The sequence below is a fragment of the Bactrocera neohumeralis genome, chromosome 2 (genome assembly GCF_024586455.1).
Source record: "Bactrocera neohumeralis isolate Rockhampton chromosome 2, APGP_CSIRO_Bneo_wtdbg2-racon-allhic-juicebox.fasta_v2, whole genome shotgun sequence".
Lineage (NCBI taxonomy): Eukaryota > Metazoa > Arthropoda > Insecta > Diptera > Tephritidae > Bactrocera > Bactrocera neohumeralis.
The window spans coordinates 629,252-647,891 of NC_065919.1; the positions used below are offsets into that span (position 1 = coordinate 629,252).

General features: G+C 36.4%; 3 protein-coding genes across 7 annotated transcripts; 2 read left to right on the forward strand and 1 right to left on the reverse strand.

Annotated features, from left to right (window-relative positions):
- The first annotated feature begins 749 nt into the window (after positions 1–749).
- LOC126768090 (tensin-1) lies at positions 750–8,286 on the forward strand. 2 transcript variants are annotated; one of them, XR_007669208.1, is made up of 2 exons: positions 750–3,737; positions 4,459–8,286. XR_007669208.1 is itself a non-coding variant. In XM_050485980.1 (2 exons), the coding sequence occupies exon 1, from the start codon at positions 837–839 to the stop codon at positions 3,648–3,650; it is 2,814 nt and encodes a 937-aa protein (XP_050341937.1). In that variant the 5' UTR covers positions 752–836; the 3' UTR covers positions 3,651–3,694; positions 4,459–8,286. The 2 variants fall into 2 exon arrangements, 1 of the variants encoding a protein (XP_050341937.1); XM_050485980.1 differs by having other exon boundaries at positions 752–3,694.
- Positions 8,287–9,781: 1,495 nt separating this feature from the next.
- Positions 9,782–10,491, forward strand: LOC126751287 (mediator of RNA polymerase II transcription subunit 28). The gene has a single exon (XM_050461426.1). It carries the CDS (start codon positions 9,855–9,857, stop codon positions 10,398–10,400), a length of 546 nt encoding a protein of 181 aa, XP_050317383.1. The 5' UTR covers positions 9,782–9,854; the 3' UTR covers positions 10,401–10,491.
- Positions 10,492–10,717: 226 nt separating this feature from the next.
- LOC126751265 (uncharacterized) lies at positions 10,718–17,574 on the reverse strand. 4 transcript variants are annotated; one of them, XM_050461398.1, is made up of 6 exons: positions 17,418–17,574; positions 16,107–17,174; positions 12,765–16,047; positions 11,556–12,709; positions 11,064–11,489; positions 10,718–11,005 (listed from the first exon to the last, which is right to left on the reverse strand). In XM_050461398.1, the coding sequence occupies exons 2-6, from the start codon at positions 17,118–17,120 to the stop codon at positions 10,781–10,783; spliced, it is 6,102 nt and encodes a 2,033-aa protein (XP_050317355.1). In that variant the 5' UTR covers positions 17,121–17,174; positions 17,418–17,574; the 3' UTR covers positions 10,718–10,780. The 4 variants fall into 4 exon arrangements, with proteins under 4 accessions (XP_050317355.1, XP_050317362.1, XP_050317369.1 ...); XM_050461405.1 differs by having other exon boundaries at positions 17,414–17,574; XM_050461412.1 differs by having other exon boundaries at positions 11,556–12,595; positions 12,659–12,709; positions 16,107–17,574.
- Between the last annotated feature and the right edge of the window lie 1,066 nt (positions 17,575–18,640).

Sequence of the window (18,640 nt, forward strand, 5' to 3'; positions counted from 1 at the left end):
CTACGATCTACCTCTCCAATTTTATACTCCTACTCGCTATTGTACATGTATCTACAGATGAGGCAAACAAGTATTGAATACTTTATATTGCTTTTATTGTGCACTTTAACCAACGTATGTACATACATATGTAAACGGGTATACATTCACGTATGTATACCTTTAGATACATTTAATACTCGTATCTATAGGCTCATGAACACAAGTACGAACAAATGTACTCGCAACTACCCACCAATGTCGTGATATAGTATAGATCGAGCGCGGAAAGTGGAGAGTGTATTTGCTGCGATTCACTTAAGTTATTGAGTGGGTACACGTAAAGAAAGCTGAGGCATGAAATCCACAAATTAATAATACTTACTTTTGTACTACAACATCAAGAGATTTCCCTCTCCATTTTATGTACATATTAGCTGTTTTCGATTCACCAAATATTGTAACGCAGCGAAGGATTGGATATCAAGGAATTATACCAGTTTTATAGGATTTATACCAGGAGTGCGTAGACGGATAGTTTACTGTTGGTAGGTAATAGAAAGATTGTTCGACCAAGGAGTATTTTAAAAATTTTTTTCAGTGTAGCAATAAATGCTGACACACAACCAGTCGGAATAAAGCTAAAAGACGTATACATACAGATGTGAGTAAATACACATACCTACACAGATAACGTTAAGGTATTCGTATCTGCGAGTGGGTCGGTGTCTATAAGCATGTGAGAACACACGTACACAAATGAAGATACAATATGAAGATTGTATATAGACATTTGTTGTATGTGTGCTAGCAGTTAGCGGCTAGATGCCAATATCGTAGCAGACTACTACGCCACAATGAATCAGTCTTGTGAATATTCGCGAACTATGCGGTCGCCATATGATGATTTTTCAATCGTGTCGGATAGCGGTGAAGAAGGTAGAGGGAATAGCTACAGCTATGGAAACAAAAATTATAGTTGTACCATACCATATCACGCGCGTGAAAATTCGTTGCCATTTAGTTACGGACAAATAAATAAGACACCGACCTCATTGCGTAGTGTTGGTCCAGCTAATGGAATCGGCGGACTCCATCGCCCTCAACATGGCGCTGATGCTGTTTCCAGTGATGTTATCGATTTCGGATTCGGTTCAAGCCTAACGCCATCTAAGGCGGATGAAAATTACAATATGGACGCGGATCTTTATTGCGGTGCTAATTACAACAACGGTTTAACGGCCACATTAAGATCGACAACAACACCAACTGCAAAAAAGTCGGCACAGGGAAGTAGCACAGACGCAATAAGTACGATCAAAGCGCAACCACGACTTACGAGTCCGATATTGGTACGTAAAACGCTCAATAGCCGATCGCCTACGCGCAATGGAGCTACCAATACTAACACTATCGCCAACACATACCATTACAAATATGGAAACGACGATGACAATATTTTCGGCGCTCCCGTCGGCATCAGCAGTAGAAGCCACAACAACACTTTAAAAGGCAAATTCAACAGTGACAATAATGATTACAGTAACGATTTCAAACACAATAACGACAACAGTAGCAAAACTCATATTTTCAGCAACAACAAAAACAAGAGCAACAAATTTGGTATTGACGACACAGTCGATGGAAGCATGAACGTGCGGAAAATCCATCCACGCGATGATTTTGAGGAATTATTACGCGAACGTCGGGAAAAGGTTTTCCGTGAACATTACCGATCGGTTGGATCAACGCAAGCTATCGATGGCATCAATGGAAGTAGATTTGAAACTTCGCCTAACGCTCAGAAGTTCAACTATGATTTCGAATTTCACTTAAATGTTGACGATGCACCGCCCCCACCACGTCGTGCCCACACTATGGATCGATCGTCGCTACAACAGCTACAGCAATATCGTACTCGCGACATTCCAGTTGCCCGCGAGGTCGTTACGCCAACCGTCAATTCGTCGATTGTGGAACGTAATTACCACACAATTGGCTCCTCTATTGCTAATAGAAAAGCAAGCGAAACATGCGCTCCTACTCAGCAAAATTCACTAGTTCGTCAACAAATTCAACCACAGCAACCGCAACATCAACAACGACGTGAAATTGAAACGCTTTATAGTACAGTGGAGAAACGTACGTCAAAACCGTCGCAAAAACAACAATCGCTATCACCTTCTCCAATACAAACACAACAACCGCTTCGACCAACAGAGTACTCCCCATATGGAAATGGAAACGCGAGTACGGCTAGTTATGGATTTGACAATCATAACGAGTATGCTACAAATAATCGGAGCTCATTGGGAGCCGCCGTTGTTGCACGCAGCCGCAATGACGTGTCACCACCAATTTACGCTACTACCACTAAGCATATCACCACAGCTAAGAAAACATATCACAACCACATTGTATCCGAACCAGAATTGTCTTTAAAAGATCACACATTGGGGACTTCATTGTCGCTGCCAATTGACTCTGCTTCGGCTGGAGCTGTGAATGAATTCGAACTGGGTAAAATTTCGCCATCACTGGTGACACGCCCTGAAACACCAGCATTTCCAGTTACTCCACGTACACCACATGGTGCATACAATGGACAAAACAGTCCCACGGGCTATTCACCTAGCTCAATGTTGCAACATACAGATCTAACGAAAGGAAAATCAATGCTAGACTTGCACAACTACTCTTCGGAGACCATTTACCGTACAAGTTGTCGCCCACGTCTCGACTCCAACATGTCAATGGTTAATAGTGAACCGCAGGAAGTTGCCGCACATCTGGTCAAATTTGCCAAAGATTCGTCGAAATACTGGTACAAGCCGAATTTGTCGCGCGAAGAAGTTGTTCAGTTGTTACTACATGCTGAACCAGGTACATTTATAGTTCGTAATTCCACAACATACAAGGATAACTATGGTTTAGTGGTACGTGTTTACCAACCACCCCCAAATAGTGAACTTACAGGCCAACCCGACGATTTAGTGCGCCATTTCCTCATTGAGCCTACAAAACACGGTGTACGCTTGAAGAGTTGCGCCAATGAACCAGTTTTTACATCACTATCAGCTCTTATCTATGAACATTCAATCAACAAATTAGCCTTACCATGTTTGTTACGCATACCCGAACACGATTTGGTACCATCGTTAATCGAACCGACTAGTGCTCAAAAACAATTGCTAACCCAGGGCGCAGCTTGTAATGTACTGTGGTTGTACTCATGTGACACTGAATCATTAACTGGTGAAGAGGCTATCCGTAAAGCCATACGGCAATTGTACTCCCAAGATCGACTACATATGCCAACAGAAGTTCACTTTAAAGTCACGCAACAGGGAATTACCCTCACCGACAATACTAGGAAAAAATTCTTCCGAAAACACTATCCCGGCGATAGCATCTCATTTTGTGCCATAGATCCAGATCATCGACTCTGGGAAATCCGATTGACGGAAGAAGAAGGCAGTGACAAAAATAGTACCCCGGTCGGAGCGCTAAAGAAGACAATATTTGCGTTTGTGGCTCGGAGCACGCCAAAATCGAAAGACAATCAATGCCATGTATTTTGTGATTTAGACATTCATCAGCCAGCTTCAGCCATCGTTTCCTTCGTCAATAAAACATTGCCAACTGAGAAAGAACGTAATTTTGTGCTCTGAAATCGGATGAATACGGGGTCAAAATAACTTGGAAAGCGAACAAAGTAAGAAGAAAGTGGCCGCACCAGTGCTCGTGTATATACATATGTATGTACATAATTACATATTTTTTTAATTATAAATACTAGTGTAAGAAACACACACAGTTTTTTAATATTAAAGAGAGATCTCGTTAGACGATCGTCAAAATGACCTAAATCTTCCCTTGCTTAAACACCCTGTATGATACTGTATGCATACATACATACGTATAGAATTCATGTTTGAAAAGAAATGTGCTATATCTCTACTAGTGCTTTCCTGTTAAATTTTGGTCAATATTTCCTAATTAATTTCTATTTGTTTATAATTTTCAAGTATATAGTACACATGTGCTCGGGAGGTAAGAGATCATCTTAAAGTAAAGTAACGAAGAAATACAGAAAATAATAAATTGAATAATGCTTCAGCGTACTCGACTGGATTTGTATTCATTTACAATATCCATATGTAAAGTTTTATTAATTATCTAAACATTTACATTTTAATTTATCTATATTCGCTCGATTTGATCATGACTACTGCTACATTGCTGATCTAAATTTTAAGTTCACATACTTATTTATGAGAAAATTATTTCCAATACATACCCTTCGCCATTTTCAAACATTATGTGTGTATGAATATGGCAATATTTATAATGTACATATATGTATATGTATATACATACATGAATTTTAAACTTTGTATATACTTAAAAAACATTCTTTCAAAACAAATAATTCAAACATAATTGATTTTTTTTCCTTTTTTTTCATTTTCACTACAGTTATCCAAGTATTTATACACCGATCAAGATTCCATATGGCAAAATAAAAAAATAGAGAAGGGTATCAGATATTCATATATTATACACATGTACGCTCTTAAAAAATATTGTACCTGTAATATAACTGAAATGACGGGGCCTTAATATCAATCTATGCGGTATTAGCATTCGAACGTCTACACTAAAAATTTAATCAGCTCTAAATCAACTAAAATGATGTCCCAGTTTAGTTCATATACAATGTATATTGAATATTTCAATATTATTCATACATACATATGTAGATATGTATATGAAAGTGCATACATATGGGCGTGTGTATGCAGGTTTGTATGTATGCTCATATTTATTTTATTGTTTATGATTTTTTTGTACATATGTAGCTTTCATTCTAATTATATTTGACATTGTGCCTTAAATTTAATATTAATCAAATCGAATAAATCCAACACTTAAAATAGTAACAAAAATTTAAACATGTTCATTTAAGGGTACTTACATATGTATGTGTTCGTTTGCGAAAAAACACGAAAAATATGTGAATATGCCGTTTAAGTTCTAAAATGAAGTTCTAACCTTCGTTTAAACCCGATGTGTGGGGTCATACTGATTTCGCTGCATTCACGCAATTATTGTCAGAGTCAATGTATTGTGGAAATTACTTTTCAGAGCTGCGCAAAGTTTTTCCTGATCTTATGTAGAAGGCACACAATGAACACATCTAATATCTCTCGGAATTGTTTAGCACAAACTTAATAAGAGGCTATTTAAAAGATCTATTACTTGGCTCATGGGCGAAGAACGTTAAACCAGAACTGAGACGAAACTGTTTTTGATATTTACCTCAAGCTCATAGGTGTTTTCTCTTTTTTTTTTAATTTTGGCAATTTTTATGTTATTGCTACATTAGATGTAGTTGGATGTACAACCCTGAATGAAGTCATAATGGTAATTGAGGCATGACGTCATGTCTCTGGACCGAAAGAAACGCAAACAGTGAAAGTGTTTAAAGTAAAAATACTAAAATAAAGTAAAAAAGTGTCCCAAAATTAACCCAAGATTGGAATTAAATACAGGGTGTTCGAAAACGAACGCAAATTACTATTGAAAATTCCTCATGCCTATAGATTTTGCATTGCGCATACCTAAATAAACGCGCCAACAAAAATGAGCTCTAAAAAATTATATTTTGGTAGCGCGTTAAGAAGTTAGCTTCAGAAAGCGAAGAAATTGTAATTTTTCTAAAAATATTTCTTGACGAGTGATGGTTAATGCTTGTACAAATGAATAAAAGTATTATTAATAAATTAATTCGTTTGTTTTGAACAAAGCTTCGCGGCCGCAGATCGAAAATTTCCACAAAATATGTTCGGAATAGTGTTTTAACTTCGACAACTGTGAACAGATTTTGATATGGTGCAAATTCAAATCTTGCGTTAATTTTGGCATGCACGGCATTAGTTTAGTTAAAATGTATAACCACAAAATTTTTCAAATTATTTAAAATAATTAACAAATCATACCGTACTATCCGCTTGTGGCGGCGTAATAACGAGACATCATCCCTTACTCAGTATATGTACATATGTATACGTATTTTATATAGTTTTTACAGTAGGTATTAAATTACCAAATTCCGATGGTTCATAAATATTCACCAAAGAAAGGAACCCGAGTATATGTACGTGTGACGTCAGCGAAAAGCTGACCGCTCAAATGCTAACCACTATAGCTATGTAGATGCTCACTTTATTCCTTTTTCTTTGCAAACAACTCTAATTTTATTACAGTCAGTCATATTGAAAGTCGGGCAAGCACAAAACAAAATGTCTACTTATATTTAATTTATAATGAAAAAAGATATTCAACTCGATCTTTTTTCCTATTGTTAGAAATCAACAACAAAATAAGTATATACATATGTATTTAAAGTAACGTAGAATTAACCGCATGAAACAAAAACTGAGCCAAGATATCTTTTCACATTAAAAGTGGTAAAGTATTTCTATAGAATTTAACGGTAAATATTCCGTTATATCTAATCGAAGTTTAATTTTAAGTAAGTCAGTCAGTGTAGTTTAAGTAAGTACAAGTATTTTTTTAAATGTCGCGAAATAATGGATGAACGCAATTTAGTCATACATCAACATATACAAGGAAAAACAGAGCGGGAATGGCATTTTTGGTAAAGAAAAGCCCACCCGCAGTTGACGATAATTTACCACATATAAATAAAAAGTATTGGTTTCAAATAAGCAACACGAATCCTAACCTAAGAAATGTCCACCAGAGATGAAATAAAGCAAAGCCGTTTTACTTCTGCACATAAACTTGCTGCAATGGTCGATGAATCTTCTGATAACAAGATTAGCCCCGAAACTATCAGAAGATTATTAAGAAAAAATTAGTTACATGGTCGAGAAGCAAACAGAAAGCCCCTCAATAGTAAGAAATAAACATGATCGACTTGAATTCGCAAGAAAATTTATGGAAGAAGTAAAGTGTGGCGTAAGCCAAGACAAGAACTTGATGCCAAAAATAAACTAAAACTGTGTAATGAACATACATACATACATATATACATATATACATATATACATATGTATATATTTAGCAATTTTAAAAAACAGTTTAAAGAAAGCGTGCTTAAATTTGGTACTGAAGACAACTTTCAGTTTTATCAGGCTGCACATCGAAGAGCCAGTTGAGGAATGCATTAGAAGAAGATTGGAACAAGATTATTCCGAATGTAAATACGTAAAAATCTGGTTCAATCAATGCCGAGAAAACTGCAAGCAGTAGAAAAAGGGTGGTGCGACAGTAACCTAAGCTCAGTTTTCGTTTAATGCGCTTTATTGTACGTTACTTTGAATTTATTTATTTTTTTTGTATACAAAATTATATAAAATAATATGATTGATTTTTTGAAAGTTGTATATATTATTTGATAATTTTATTTTGTTTTGTTACTTTTGGAATTATTACATTTTGAACCTGTTCGCATTTCATTAATTATGTGAAAATATTTTTGATTTGGCAGACCACATGCTAGAATCTAAAAACATATACAAAAATTTAGAGAAAAATCGGAAAACGTTGTCATCAGCTGCTACGCAACGAAGGCGAAAAAGATACAGTCCTCAATAAAATTAGCGAATCAACCGCGAAATGTCATATATAAGCATTATATGTATATGTATGCTTAAATTAATGTACATATGTACATATGTACATACATACATATATGAAAGGAAAATGCAAAATTCCTACAACGAGAACGTGAATAACATAAATATGAGCTATAGAGATCATATGCTCTATACATACATATGTATTTAGTATACATACATACGTACGTATAAATATGCCTATAGACATAATATAATGGATGCATAAATACATACATATGTAAGTGTTAGAAATATACATACATATGTACATTTGTACACATATGAACTGTAATTAGAAATCATTCATACGGCTGCGCACTGGCAGCATTGCCTCAGTTCCATTACATGCATATACATACATATGTACATATATTATATGTGTACATATATTATTGTGCTTATTTATACGTATGTAAAAATTATGACTATTTGAAGTAAAAAGAATAACATCGAATTATCAGAAAATTTAAAATTCATCGTTTTATTTCGAGTTAAATTTAGTTTGTGTATATTCACGTACCTACCAACAAAAGCAATTAAGAGCACTATGTGCATAATATATGGATGTGTTTTCATTTCATTCCAACAAGGAATTTAACAAAAATAAAAAAAACTGTGCAAAAAAGTAGCATAAGTTAATATTAATTAGTCCACAACAGCAGCAAGTACAGTAAGTAATATACATACTACATACATAAATATAAGAAACATAGTGTGTGTTGCAAAAACTCAATATTTACATGTTCATATAAGCGCTACGATTCAGGGGCAAAAGGAGTATATGTACATAGGTACATGATCAATTACGCTTGTTTAACGTTTATGCATAAATATGTAGATACATATATGTATATACATATATGTATAATGAAATTAATTCTCATAATTCATAATATAAACTTGTTATTATTTTTAATATAAAACAGATTTTATGTAATACCTCTTTATGTAAAGCAACTAATAAAGTATTAAATGAATAAAAGAATATTGTAGACAAACAAAAAATATAAATATTATTCCGAAGTCAATGTGGATCTACGTATTTTGTATATCGATTGAAGGTTGGTTATTCATACAAGTATGTAACGAATATTATATTTTCATAGCTTACCAGGCAGACTGCAAAGTTCTTATAGCTGATTCACCTATAACTTTTGCTTCGAACATTGCTTTGACAGATAACTTCGATATATGTATGAGTTCATTCAAATCGAGGCGCAGCAAAGCATGGGGGGGCACAATGTTGTTTTTATCTTATTCGAACGCCATTACGCCATTATAATTAGAGAGAAGTACAGAGAGCAAAGCATTAATTCTGACATACCCTTGGCTTTCTTCGCTTTGTTGTGAAAATTTGAATTGTCAAACAAAGAGAGTGCTATGTAAATCGTCTATTACTTTCACCCAGGAAGTCACGGCTACCAGATACGGCTCCAATACATTGATAGAGTTAAAGCGGAAACTAACCCATACACATCGTGCAAAACATAATTACATGCGCAAGAAAATTATGAACGATCATATGTCCACAAGAGTTTGATTTACGGGGCATCTCAGGCTAAAGTTTATGGCATACTAACAGTCAAATCTGTTGCCATTGCCGTTGCCATTGCCGTTGCCAAATCTGTATGTGGGCATTTGTTATCATAACATAATAATTTGCGAAAAGGCGTCGGGTAGGTTGGTTCGAGCTGATAAAGCGCACATTTTGCGCTTATATACATATATATATGTATATATATGTATGTATATATTTTTTAATCTACAAATGTATTTCTTGAAAAAAAAGATTTCATATTTTCGGACTTTAATAATTGTAGCATAAAATATATGACATATCCGACGCTATTTCGAGAATGATTATTTCATGACATCAAATGCCCACGAGCCGTAACGTGCTGTCAAAATCGAAGCTTTCAACCCTCGGTGTGACCGCCGCGTTTATTTAGGTATGTACCATACAAAATCTATAATTTGCCACTGCCGGTTTTATTTGTATAGGTTTTTAATGATTTTAATGAAGATCAACATTTAGCTGTGAAAAGGAAAATGGTAATATGAAAATTTAATTTTATGATTTTTTTAACAAAAAAATATTTGCTTACTCTAATTTAACTTTAAATTTGCTTAAATTTCTAAGAAGTGGCAACATTGCACACATATTTGGTTTTATTTATTGAGTAGATTTGACCGCAATATTTGTTGAGCTTGTTTGCAATACTTATTATGTCTTCTTCAAACAACGATAATGGAAATCTTATGGACGAGTTTGAGGAAGCTTTCCAAGCATGTCTTTTGTCACTAACGAAGCCAGAACCCAACACAGGCACTAACAAGGATGAAATCGAGTTAGAAGTCCAAAAAACTACAAATCGGTTTATTGATGTTGCACGGCAGATGGAGGCATTCTTTCTTCAAAAACGTTTTCTTGTTTCAACATTAAAGCCAGATATGTTAATAAAGGACGAAAATCAGGATTTGCGTAATGAAATTGCACGCAAAGAGCAACTTCTGAATAAACACTACAGTCGCTTAGAGGAATGGAAAGCTTGTTTGTCTGATATACAAGCTAACCAAGGTGCACACAATAGACCTATAGGAGGAATAGGCGGTGCAGTTGCTGCCATTGGGGATTCATCGAGTGCAGGTACAACAGGGATACCTGGAATTGCAGGTCCTGGAAGTTTGAATATTCCACAAGTTTCAAATAGATCTGGTTCTGTAGGAATGCTTGGTAATGTACCAGCATACGGCGTGCCCAGACGTTTTTAATATTATAGCTCTAATTAGCTCTAGAATATGTAATATCAAAATTTTAATAATTCCCAGTATATTTATTAAACTTTCTTCAAAAACGAACAAAGAGTTTTAGTCTAAAAATAGAACTGAAGAGATAAAATTATAACTTCAAAATCTGCCTTGTTTTGTTACTATTTAATGTTTACTAGAACTACGATTGTTTTGAACGTAAACTTCTTATCAAAAGAGTAATTGCTCGTACATTATATGTATTTTAGCTATTGTGTCAATTACTAATTAATGGGTTCTTAATTTTATAATAGTGTATTGAACATACAAATTTTTTTGTAAATTTTTTTTCTTCATTTTTCACAATCTACTCATAAAACAGAATTTCTTATAATAGAGCTCTCTTAAGAGTTACTGTTACCACAGTTCTGCAATGTAGCTGATGACTTGTCCTCGCTCTGATTTGAGTTGCTCGCAGAAGTCGCTGAATGTGATGATAAGGAAACCACTTTCATATTTTGCAATGTTTTCAGGTTTAATGTATTCCCCTGAAAGTTAGGCGAAAGAAATATTTGCCCACCTCCCTGTACAGCCAAAACCACACGTCCAGGATTCGATGTTTTCACGCCCTGATTATTTTCGATATTTGATTTACTAAAACAGTCTCAAATGCTTATTAAAAAGTACCTGTTGAGATGAATTTTTAACAGTAACCAGCTGAGTCTGTGATTGTGTAGATACGGGCTGCAGATGATGGGTCATTGGAACCGATTGTTGTGACTGTTGTAAACGTATTGTCTGCCCGCCAGAGCCAAGCATCACAGTCTTTGGTAAGTTAATTGCAGTCGCATTGTTGGATGTCTCATTACCGTTACTTAAAGCCGAGCTTCCGGTAATTAGATTACCAACCGGTAGACTTGGCATACGTTGTTGAATCGCTGTTCCACTTGAACCTACAGTTTTCACTGCCGTTTGCATTTGTTGAACCCGTAATATTTGGTTTCCCATTATAACTGTTTGCATTTGAGACCCTTGCTGAGTAGGAACAACACCACTACTATTACTAGTAGTGTTTGTGGACGTTAAATTAACTATCTTATTTTGTTGTTGCAGCTGTAAAAGATTGCATTTTGTATTTAACAAGTATATAAACGTTTACTTTTTTAGGTATAAACTCACGTTTCGGTGTAATTTTAATGTTTGTCCACCAATTACCACACCAGCGGAATGTAGTTGGTGTAATTGAGCCGAGCTTCCAACATTTTTAGCTACAGTCGTAGATGGCTTTGCAGCAAAAACGACTTGTTTCCCTTGTAAGCTTGTAACATTAAAACTATTTGAAACACCTCCAATGTTAGATGTATTTTTGATTACACGTATATTGCTTGCTGTGGTCGCAGTAGTAGATGAATTTGTAGTCACTCCAGCTTTGCCGAGTACTTTGGTTATCTGAGGAGTAGTCAATTGTCCACCAGTCGACATAAAGATGCGTCCAGTACCTCCGCTTACGAGTGTAGTTTTTGTTGTACTCGCGCTATCCGATGTTTGCGATGTGGTGGGACGATGTGTATTTACATTTCTTGCCTGCGATACGACGGTATATGAGGTTGTATTACCGGTTGATGTTACGAGGTGGGGCTGTTGTTGATGTGAAATGCTGGCTGAATGAACGTTTTTAACAATAGCACCTACACCACCACTGAGGTTTGTTTTCAACGAAACATTGCTACTTTGTTTTTGGAGCAAACTCTCCAATGATATTATTTGGCCGGTAGAAGTTGTGAGAATTCGAGTTCCGCTCGCTGTTGTACCTACAGGAGTGTCATTTCCAGCTATTGCTATAGCTTGCTGTTGCTGCTGAGCTTGAGAATTCGTGGAGCTCACCTTTAAAACACGTGGGAGGCTTTGGGCCTGAGGAACCATCACAGCTAGAGCTTTATTGGTTGCTTGTTGTCCAACTGCAACGTCGCTATTCGCTACCGAGGGTAATACCGCCAAGGTTTGAGGGCGCGAAACGACTTGATTTATTTGTGATTGTGGCTGTGAATTAGATGAATCACTGGGAACCACATGCACGGACTTCAATTGAATGTTTTGCTGTTGCTTTAAGTTCTGAAGAAGGGCTCTCTGTTGTTGAGAAGTAAGATTTGTTGTATTTATCGTATGAACTTTCTCAGCTACTGGCGTTGAAGAGGTTTGTGATCCAACAGAAGCTGCATCTTTAACGACGGATTTGTGAACAACTCCTGCGTTTGATGTTTGATGCATAAAGACCTTCTTACCTATTGTTTGCGTAGTTAGACCACCAGATTGGGCAACAACGGTACAATTTTCTGAAAAAAATTAACTATAAATGTTAACAAATACAAAAATTATCTATAAAATTACTTAAAAGAGTGGACTTGTCGATTACACGATGTTGCTGATTTGTAACAGGCGACGAGGGAGAAGATTTCTTCACAACTATCTGTTGATTTTGCTTGTGTAAAGTTGCAAATGTTTGTGGAGACATTTTTATAAGCGTAGAACCGCCAGCAGCAGATACCACCGATGATACGCCAAATGCTTGCGTCCCACTATTATTACTCATAAGCGATATATTACCAAATGATTTACTTTGCTGCGTCTGTGCCCGTATTGTTCCCATCCCACTACCCCCTGCCACAACACGGTGACCGATAACATGAACGGGAGGTTTCCTGGAAGTAACAACCGATCCAGCTGGTGCAGATTGCAAAATCGATTTTACTCCACTGCCACTGATACTTGGCACAATTCGAATAATATTTTTTCCATGTGATTTGTTTTGTTGTACTTGTTCTGGTGACAAACTTCCCACATTAGAAACAAACTTTGTATTATCCATGTAAATGGTTGTAGAACCACCCGTGGAAATTGATGAAAGTGGTAAAGTTCGCACATTTGTTTCTTTGGTGATATTTTGAACTTCAACGTCAGTAGCATTCGGAATAGAATTCGACATGCTGATCGGAATGATGAAACCTTGTGTAGGCTTCTGTTGTTGTTGCGCGTAAACAATGTTTTGTTGCTTAAGCACTTGGTGTGAAGCGGATTTGGGTTGCGATGTCCCGCTTAATGTAGACTGACCCTTCACTTGATTTATAATGATAGGTTTATTCAAAGCCACTTTTTTTCCACTGAAAGTGGCGCTAAGAGATGGAGATTTCTGTGATGCTATTGAAACAGATGTGCCTGTGGACGGTGTCACAACTGTAGCGCTGGAAACGTGCACAGTTTGAAGACCAGATGGCGTAGCAACAATGATTGGTGTGGAGTTAACATTTCCCGTTGTTATCGTCGTTAAGTTAGACTTGATTGGTGACATAGTTAAATTTAACTGTTTGTTGACCTTACTTTCTTCTGAAACCACTTCATTTATTGTTGCATTTTTTGTTAAGATTGTCATTCGCTGTTGAATCCTTTGGTGTTGTGGTATTTGTGTATCAATACCAGTAGTGTTATTGATTTGTCGATGCTCTTGATGCCGTTGCGATTGTGATTGAACAGCCGTTTTAAGTAAAGATTTCTGCTGTTGGTGCGGTATGTTGTACTTTAATGGGGGCACAGGGAGCGAACGATTCCCCGATGGTTTAGTGATAACGAGTGGTATTTTTTGTTGCTCAATGGCACTTTGACTACTTACAATGATGGGATTTGCTGGTACTAATGCAGGCATCGAAAAAGCTGCGCTAATTTTTGTAGTGGTGTTTGCTGTGCTCACAGTTCCTACATTAACCTCGTCCTCACATGTAATTAAAAGAGAATTCGGATCATTGATTTCTGAAGTTGCTTTGGCTAATGCGACCTTTGCCTTAGATTTACGATGTGCAATTTTTTTGGATTTCCCTACACCCTGACTTTGCTGATGTATTCGCTCGAAATCATCTTCGTTTCGATTTCGGTGGAGATAAATCCAAATTTTACGCTTTGGATCATAACGCACACATGGATCATGTTCTGTGTGCATGCGATCTAATGCTCCGCTCACCGTTGTTTGTAGTACATTTTCCCCTTCTTTTAAGTTTATATATTGCGAGCTCTTAAGCAATTCGGCTATATCGGCCCGAGTGCCTTCCCCATTCGGTAAACGTGCAGTTGCATCACGAACTAATGTTAAAATGGTGACAAAATTTGGACGATTTCCAACCATCATACTATGTCCACGAGCCTTAGTTAAAGCATACATTTGTGTGTATATTCCTTTAACTGGACCGACTACACTTTCGTAACCATGCATATGGTAAGTATAAGCACGGTGCGGTTGCTCAAAACGTTCACGTTCCTGTCGTTGAAACTCAACAATTTCCTCTGGTGTAGCCGCGCAAACCGTCCATGTCGTAGGACAGCGTGGTGGAGGTGGTGGGGATATACCACCATCGAATGATACCGGAGCATCGTCTATTTCGTTCGAGTTGTAAGTGTTATTATTTGTTTTTATATTATTTGAAGATTCCTTTCCATCATCCTTAATTACTTGGCAAGCAGCACTCGGCATTCTATCCGAAATTTCACGACGTTGCAACCAATAAAGGCACAACTTAGAGAGACGGGTGTCAGAGTCACGACCTGCTCCTATCCACTGAAAAATATTTTGTTGGGATTTGAATTCTAAGTATGGAACGTATTCGTCTGGTTGGTCGGAGAAATCTCCAGCCAAAAAATTTATAGCAGATGTTAATAATGCTGACCAGTTATCGGACTGAGCATACCAATCGTTTAAAGCAGTAATAGGATTCCGCAACCAGATATCGATCCTCATACGCAGTTCATTGTATTGCATTCGGTGATGGGGTGTTGCGCAAAACAAATCACGTATAAGCGAAAAGAAGCAAGCATGAGTCTCCTGAATTAATTCAGATGATTCAAGGGTCGTTGGAATAAGGCTTTTTGTCGGTGAAATCAAGGGTTGCGTTTGTCGTCTAATTGGAGTTCCTAATGTTCCAGTTGCCGATGAAATATTGGTTGCATTGTAGTTTAATTGAGAATTCGATCGAGCCTTTTCTTTGAGAGGAGTTTTGTTCACCTTTGCAAATATAGACTCTAGCTTTGGTATATTTTGTTCAACTAAAGTACTTTGACAACTATTTTCTACCAATGGATATTTACCCTGTAAATCGACATTACTGTCGTCTACTTTGTGAGGCGTTTGCAATAGTTTCTGTGGGGGTACTTCTGTTTGTTCAATCGTAGGTAAGACAACTTCATTGGAAATTACGAAACTTGGTAAAGCCTCATCGCAGTTACCGTAGGTTTCAACTTCTTCTTGTTGAAGTTCCACTTCACCATCTAATATGTTAAATGGTGCACCATCTTCAGGAAGAAACGGATGCTGTAAGGTTCCATTTGTAGGTTCAGATAAACGCTGTTGAAAATGTTCAACCTGTTGTTCTTTTACATTTTTTGAACCTCCCTCAATCGATAGAATATCTAATTTGACCTCATTTTCGTTCTTTCCATATGTGTCAGAATATTGATCACTGGCCGTAATTGGTACTAATGCTGGAGGATCCGTATAAGATACCGGTTTAGGTTTAGTTTTCCTTCCGATAATTTTACCCACACCGAAAAATTGTTTAAAATTCCCACCCATCTGTGCCCTTGCACACACATCTCGCAGCCGTATGTCGGAAGTTTCAAAGTCTGGTAAAGTCTGAAAATTCAAAATTTAATGAGAAATTAGACATATGTAAGTATATAATAAATAAATACCGGCTCTGTAATTTTCCGCCGTTTGTGCTCTCGTATATACGATCGGAAATTTCTATTTGATAATCTAGATTGTTGCGTATTCTGATCGGTGCGTATCACATCTTCGTCAGCAAGATTTTTTCGTCTTTTAAATAATGTACTGAAAATCAAACGGTCAGTACCAGAAGCAGGTAATTTCAATACAGATGATATTTCAGATTTCAGATTGAAATGGCTTTCCTCAGTGACATTTTCGACGGAGGAAACATCCGCCTCGTCAGCACTTAATTCATTAGGTTTAATGCCCAACTGATCTGTGATATTATCTAATTCTTTTCTAAAACGTTTTCGACAACGCACAGTACAAAGTTTTGTATCAGCATGAAAAATGGTTTGTTCGCGCTTTGTTGCACGTTCTGTCCGTAGTTTGGTGCTTGGCGCAGATTTGTAAGCAATTTGCAATAGGCGTTCACGAGACAAAAACAATTCTTTAGCAAGTTGACTAAGTCGTTCACATCTTTGAAATCGCTGTTCACGTCGTCGTGATTTAGCAATGCTTTGGCGTAGCCGCACGACGTCAGGCCTAAAATTTCCACTCTCCAATTCCTGTTGCAAGTCAAAAAGAGGTGAGTGGCCAAATCGCATTAAGTCACCGTTAAAAAGCATAGATAAAGTACGCTGCATCTCCATAGATATCTCTTGAGGAGTAAGCATATTTGTAAAATCTGGTAAATGCTTTTCCAAACTTGCTCGAATCGCTTCAGGTATATTATTCCATGTGTCTACTGAGAAAAACTCATGAAAGATTTTCATACTTTCACATAAACCCCGCGGCAAACGTAACAATTCATTTCTTATTTTAGCTAGCTCCAGTGTATCTAATTGCAAATCATTCATGTCTGAATTAGAAGTTGAAGAGCTCATACTAGAACTGCTACTAGAATTCGTATCACTATCTTCCAGTGCACCGCCAGAAGCACTCATCTCTGAATCCGACATTGTATTGCTCATATCCTGTTGTATCAGTTGCGCCATTATCACAATACCTTTTTAATTTAATGTCGTTTTGTCAGAGTTTTGTTTATTTCACTGTAACGTACAAATATTACAAACAAATGTTGTCAATTAATTTCTCTATACCAAGAAGGGGACCAAAACTTTCAATGAATGCAAAAGTTCTTGCATCATCGTTTGCTTTTTCTCCGCAAGAATGGGTTCATTATTTATATTTTCACTTTATAAGAGTACAATACTTCTAAGTAAAATTATTAAATCTCACTTCCTATCAACTTCAAAACCTCAACTATTGCAAAAAATCTAACAATTACCCACGTTTTTTATCCTGACGCTCACTGAATTTAACTTTGGTTCAATTATGTCTACGTCGATGTTGCGTTACGAGCAATGCTGTTCCCTCATTACAAATTTTTTCCTCATCTGAACATTTTTTCAGTTTTTCAATTTATTATTTTTCGGACACAGCCTCTCATTTCGTCTAATATTCTAATATTCAGTGTATTGAACATACCATGAATTGTCACTTGATTGTCAACTATGGTACATTCAATCTCTCTTAAGTGCCCATTTAGCGTATTCACAGTTCGATTATAGTTACCTTTAATGAACACAGCCGATACAGATTCAAATAAGTCTTATTAGTCACCTATAGGTTAAACAATCTGTTAATTCTCCAGCAGAGCTTCCCGAGATTTACCATGTTAAATATGTATGTTAAAGTTTCTATGAGATTTTTAAGGGCGAATGGACAAAACTACCCAAACTCTTGTGTACGTATGAGTGTTCATCCATTTCCTAGCCAAAGATCGTATGAGTTGCACGGTCCGCTCTAAATCTGTCAATGTAATGGAATTTCTGTAGCCGTGACTAGCTGAGAACCAAAGAACTAATTGAAAATACATACTAAAGAGATTTCTAAATAGAATGTCTACGTATGTCGAGTGTAGAATACGACAACGTAGTTACATATATATAAAACTGAATGATTCAATAATAATGTAAGATTGTAGTGATATTATCTATTTTTTTTTCCTTAACTGATAGATGGTTGCTAACCAGACTTTAAGGAAAAGGTCCGAAATGTATATATATGTTATCATACATGTAACGTCTTCAGACACGGGAACTTCGGAAACAGTAATGTGTGGTTTGTTGGTGAGGGAACGACGTGGAAAGGTAAAAGCCGCGGAGAGAGTGTTTGTGCAATACGTAGAGATATTGATATAGCCGCTAGCTCTTGAAATGAGGAAGTATAAATACAGAATAAAGAAAAGTTTTCGTGTCTCAATTGTTCTGATTCACCTAACAATGTTCCAATGTTATCGGTAAACAGGTAAGGAATACAACGATTTATTCGAAAATCGTTTGTAATTCAAAATGAATTCTGGTAAATTAAGTACTGCAGGACAATTATAATCCGTTCATTTGTTTTCTCATTTTTGTTAAGTTGACTCCATTATAGTAAGAAAAAATTAAAACAGAATTTTCAAGATCTCCAAATTCATTTTATACCCGGGAAGCTCATATAATTTTATGTA

Coding starts and splice junctions, on each gene's coding strand:
- LOC126768090 (XM_050485980.1), top strand. CDS start 837: ATGAATCAGTCTTGTGAATATTCGCGAACTATGCGGTCGCCATATGAT.
- LOC126751265 (XM_050461398.1), bottom strand. CDS start 17,120: ATGGCGCAACTGATACAACAGGATATGAGCAATACAATGTCGGATTCA. Junction 16,048..16,106: donor GGCGGAAAATTACAGAGCCG/GTATTTATTTAT, acceptor TTGAATTTTCAG/ACTTTACCAGACTTTGAAAC. Junction 11,006..11,063: donor TTAAAAATTCATCTCAACAG/GTACTTTTTAAT, acceptor GAAAATAATCAG/GGCGTGAAAACATCGAATCC.
- LOC126751287 (XM_050461426.1), top strand. CDS start 9,855: ATGTCTTCTTCAAACAACGATAATGGAAATCTTATGGACGAGTTTGAG.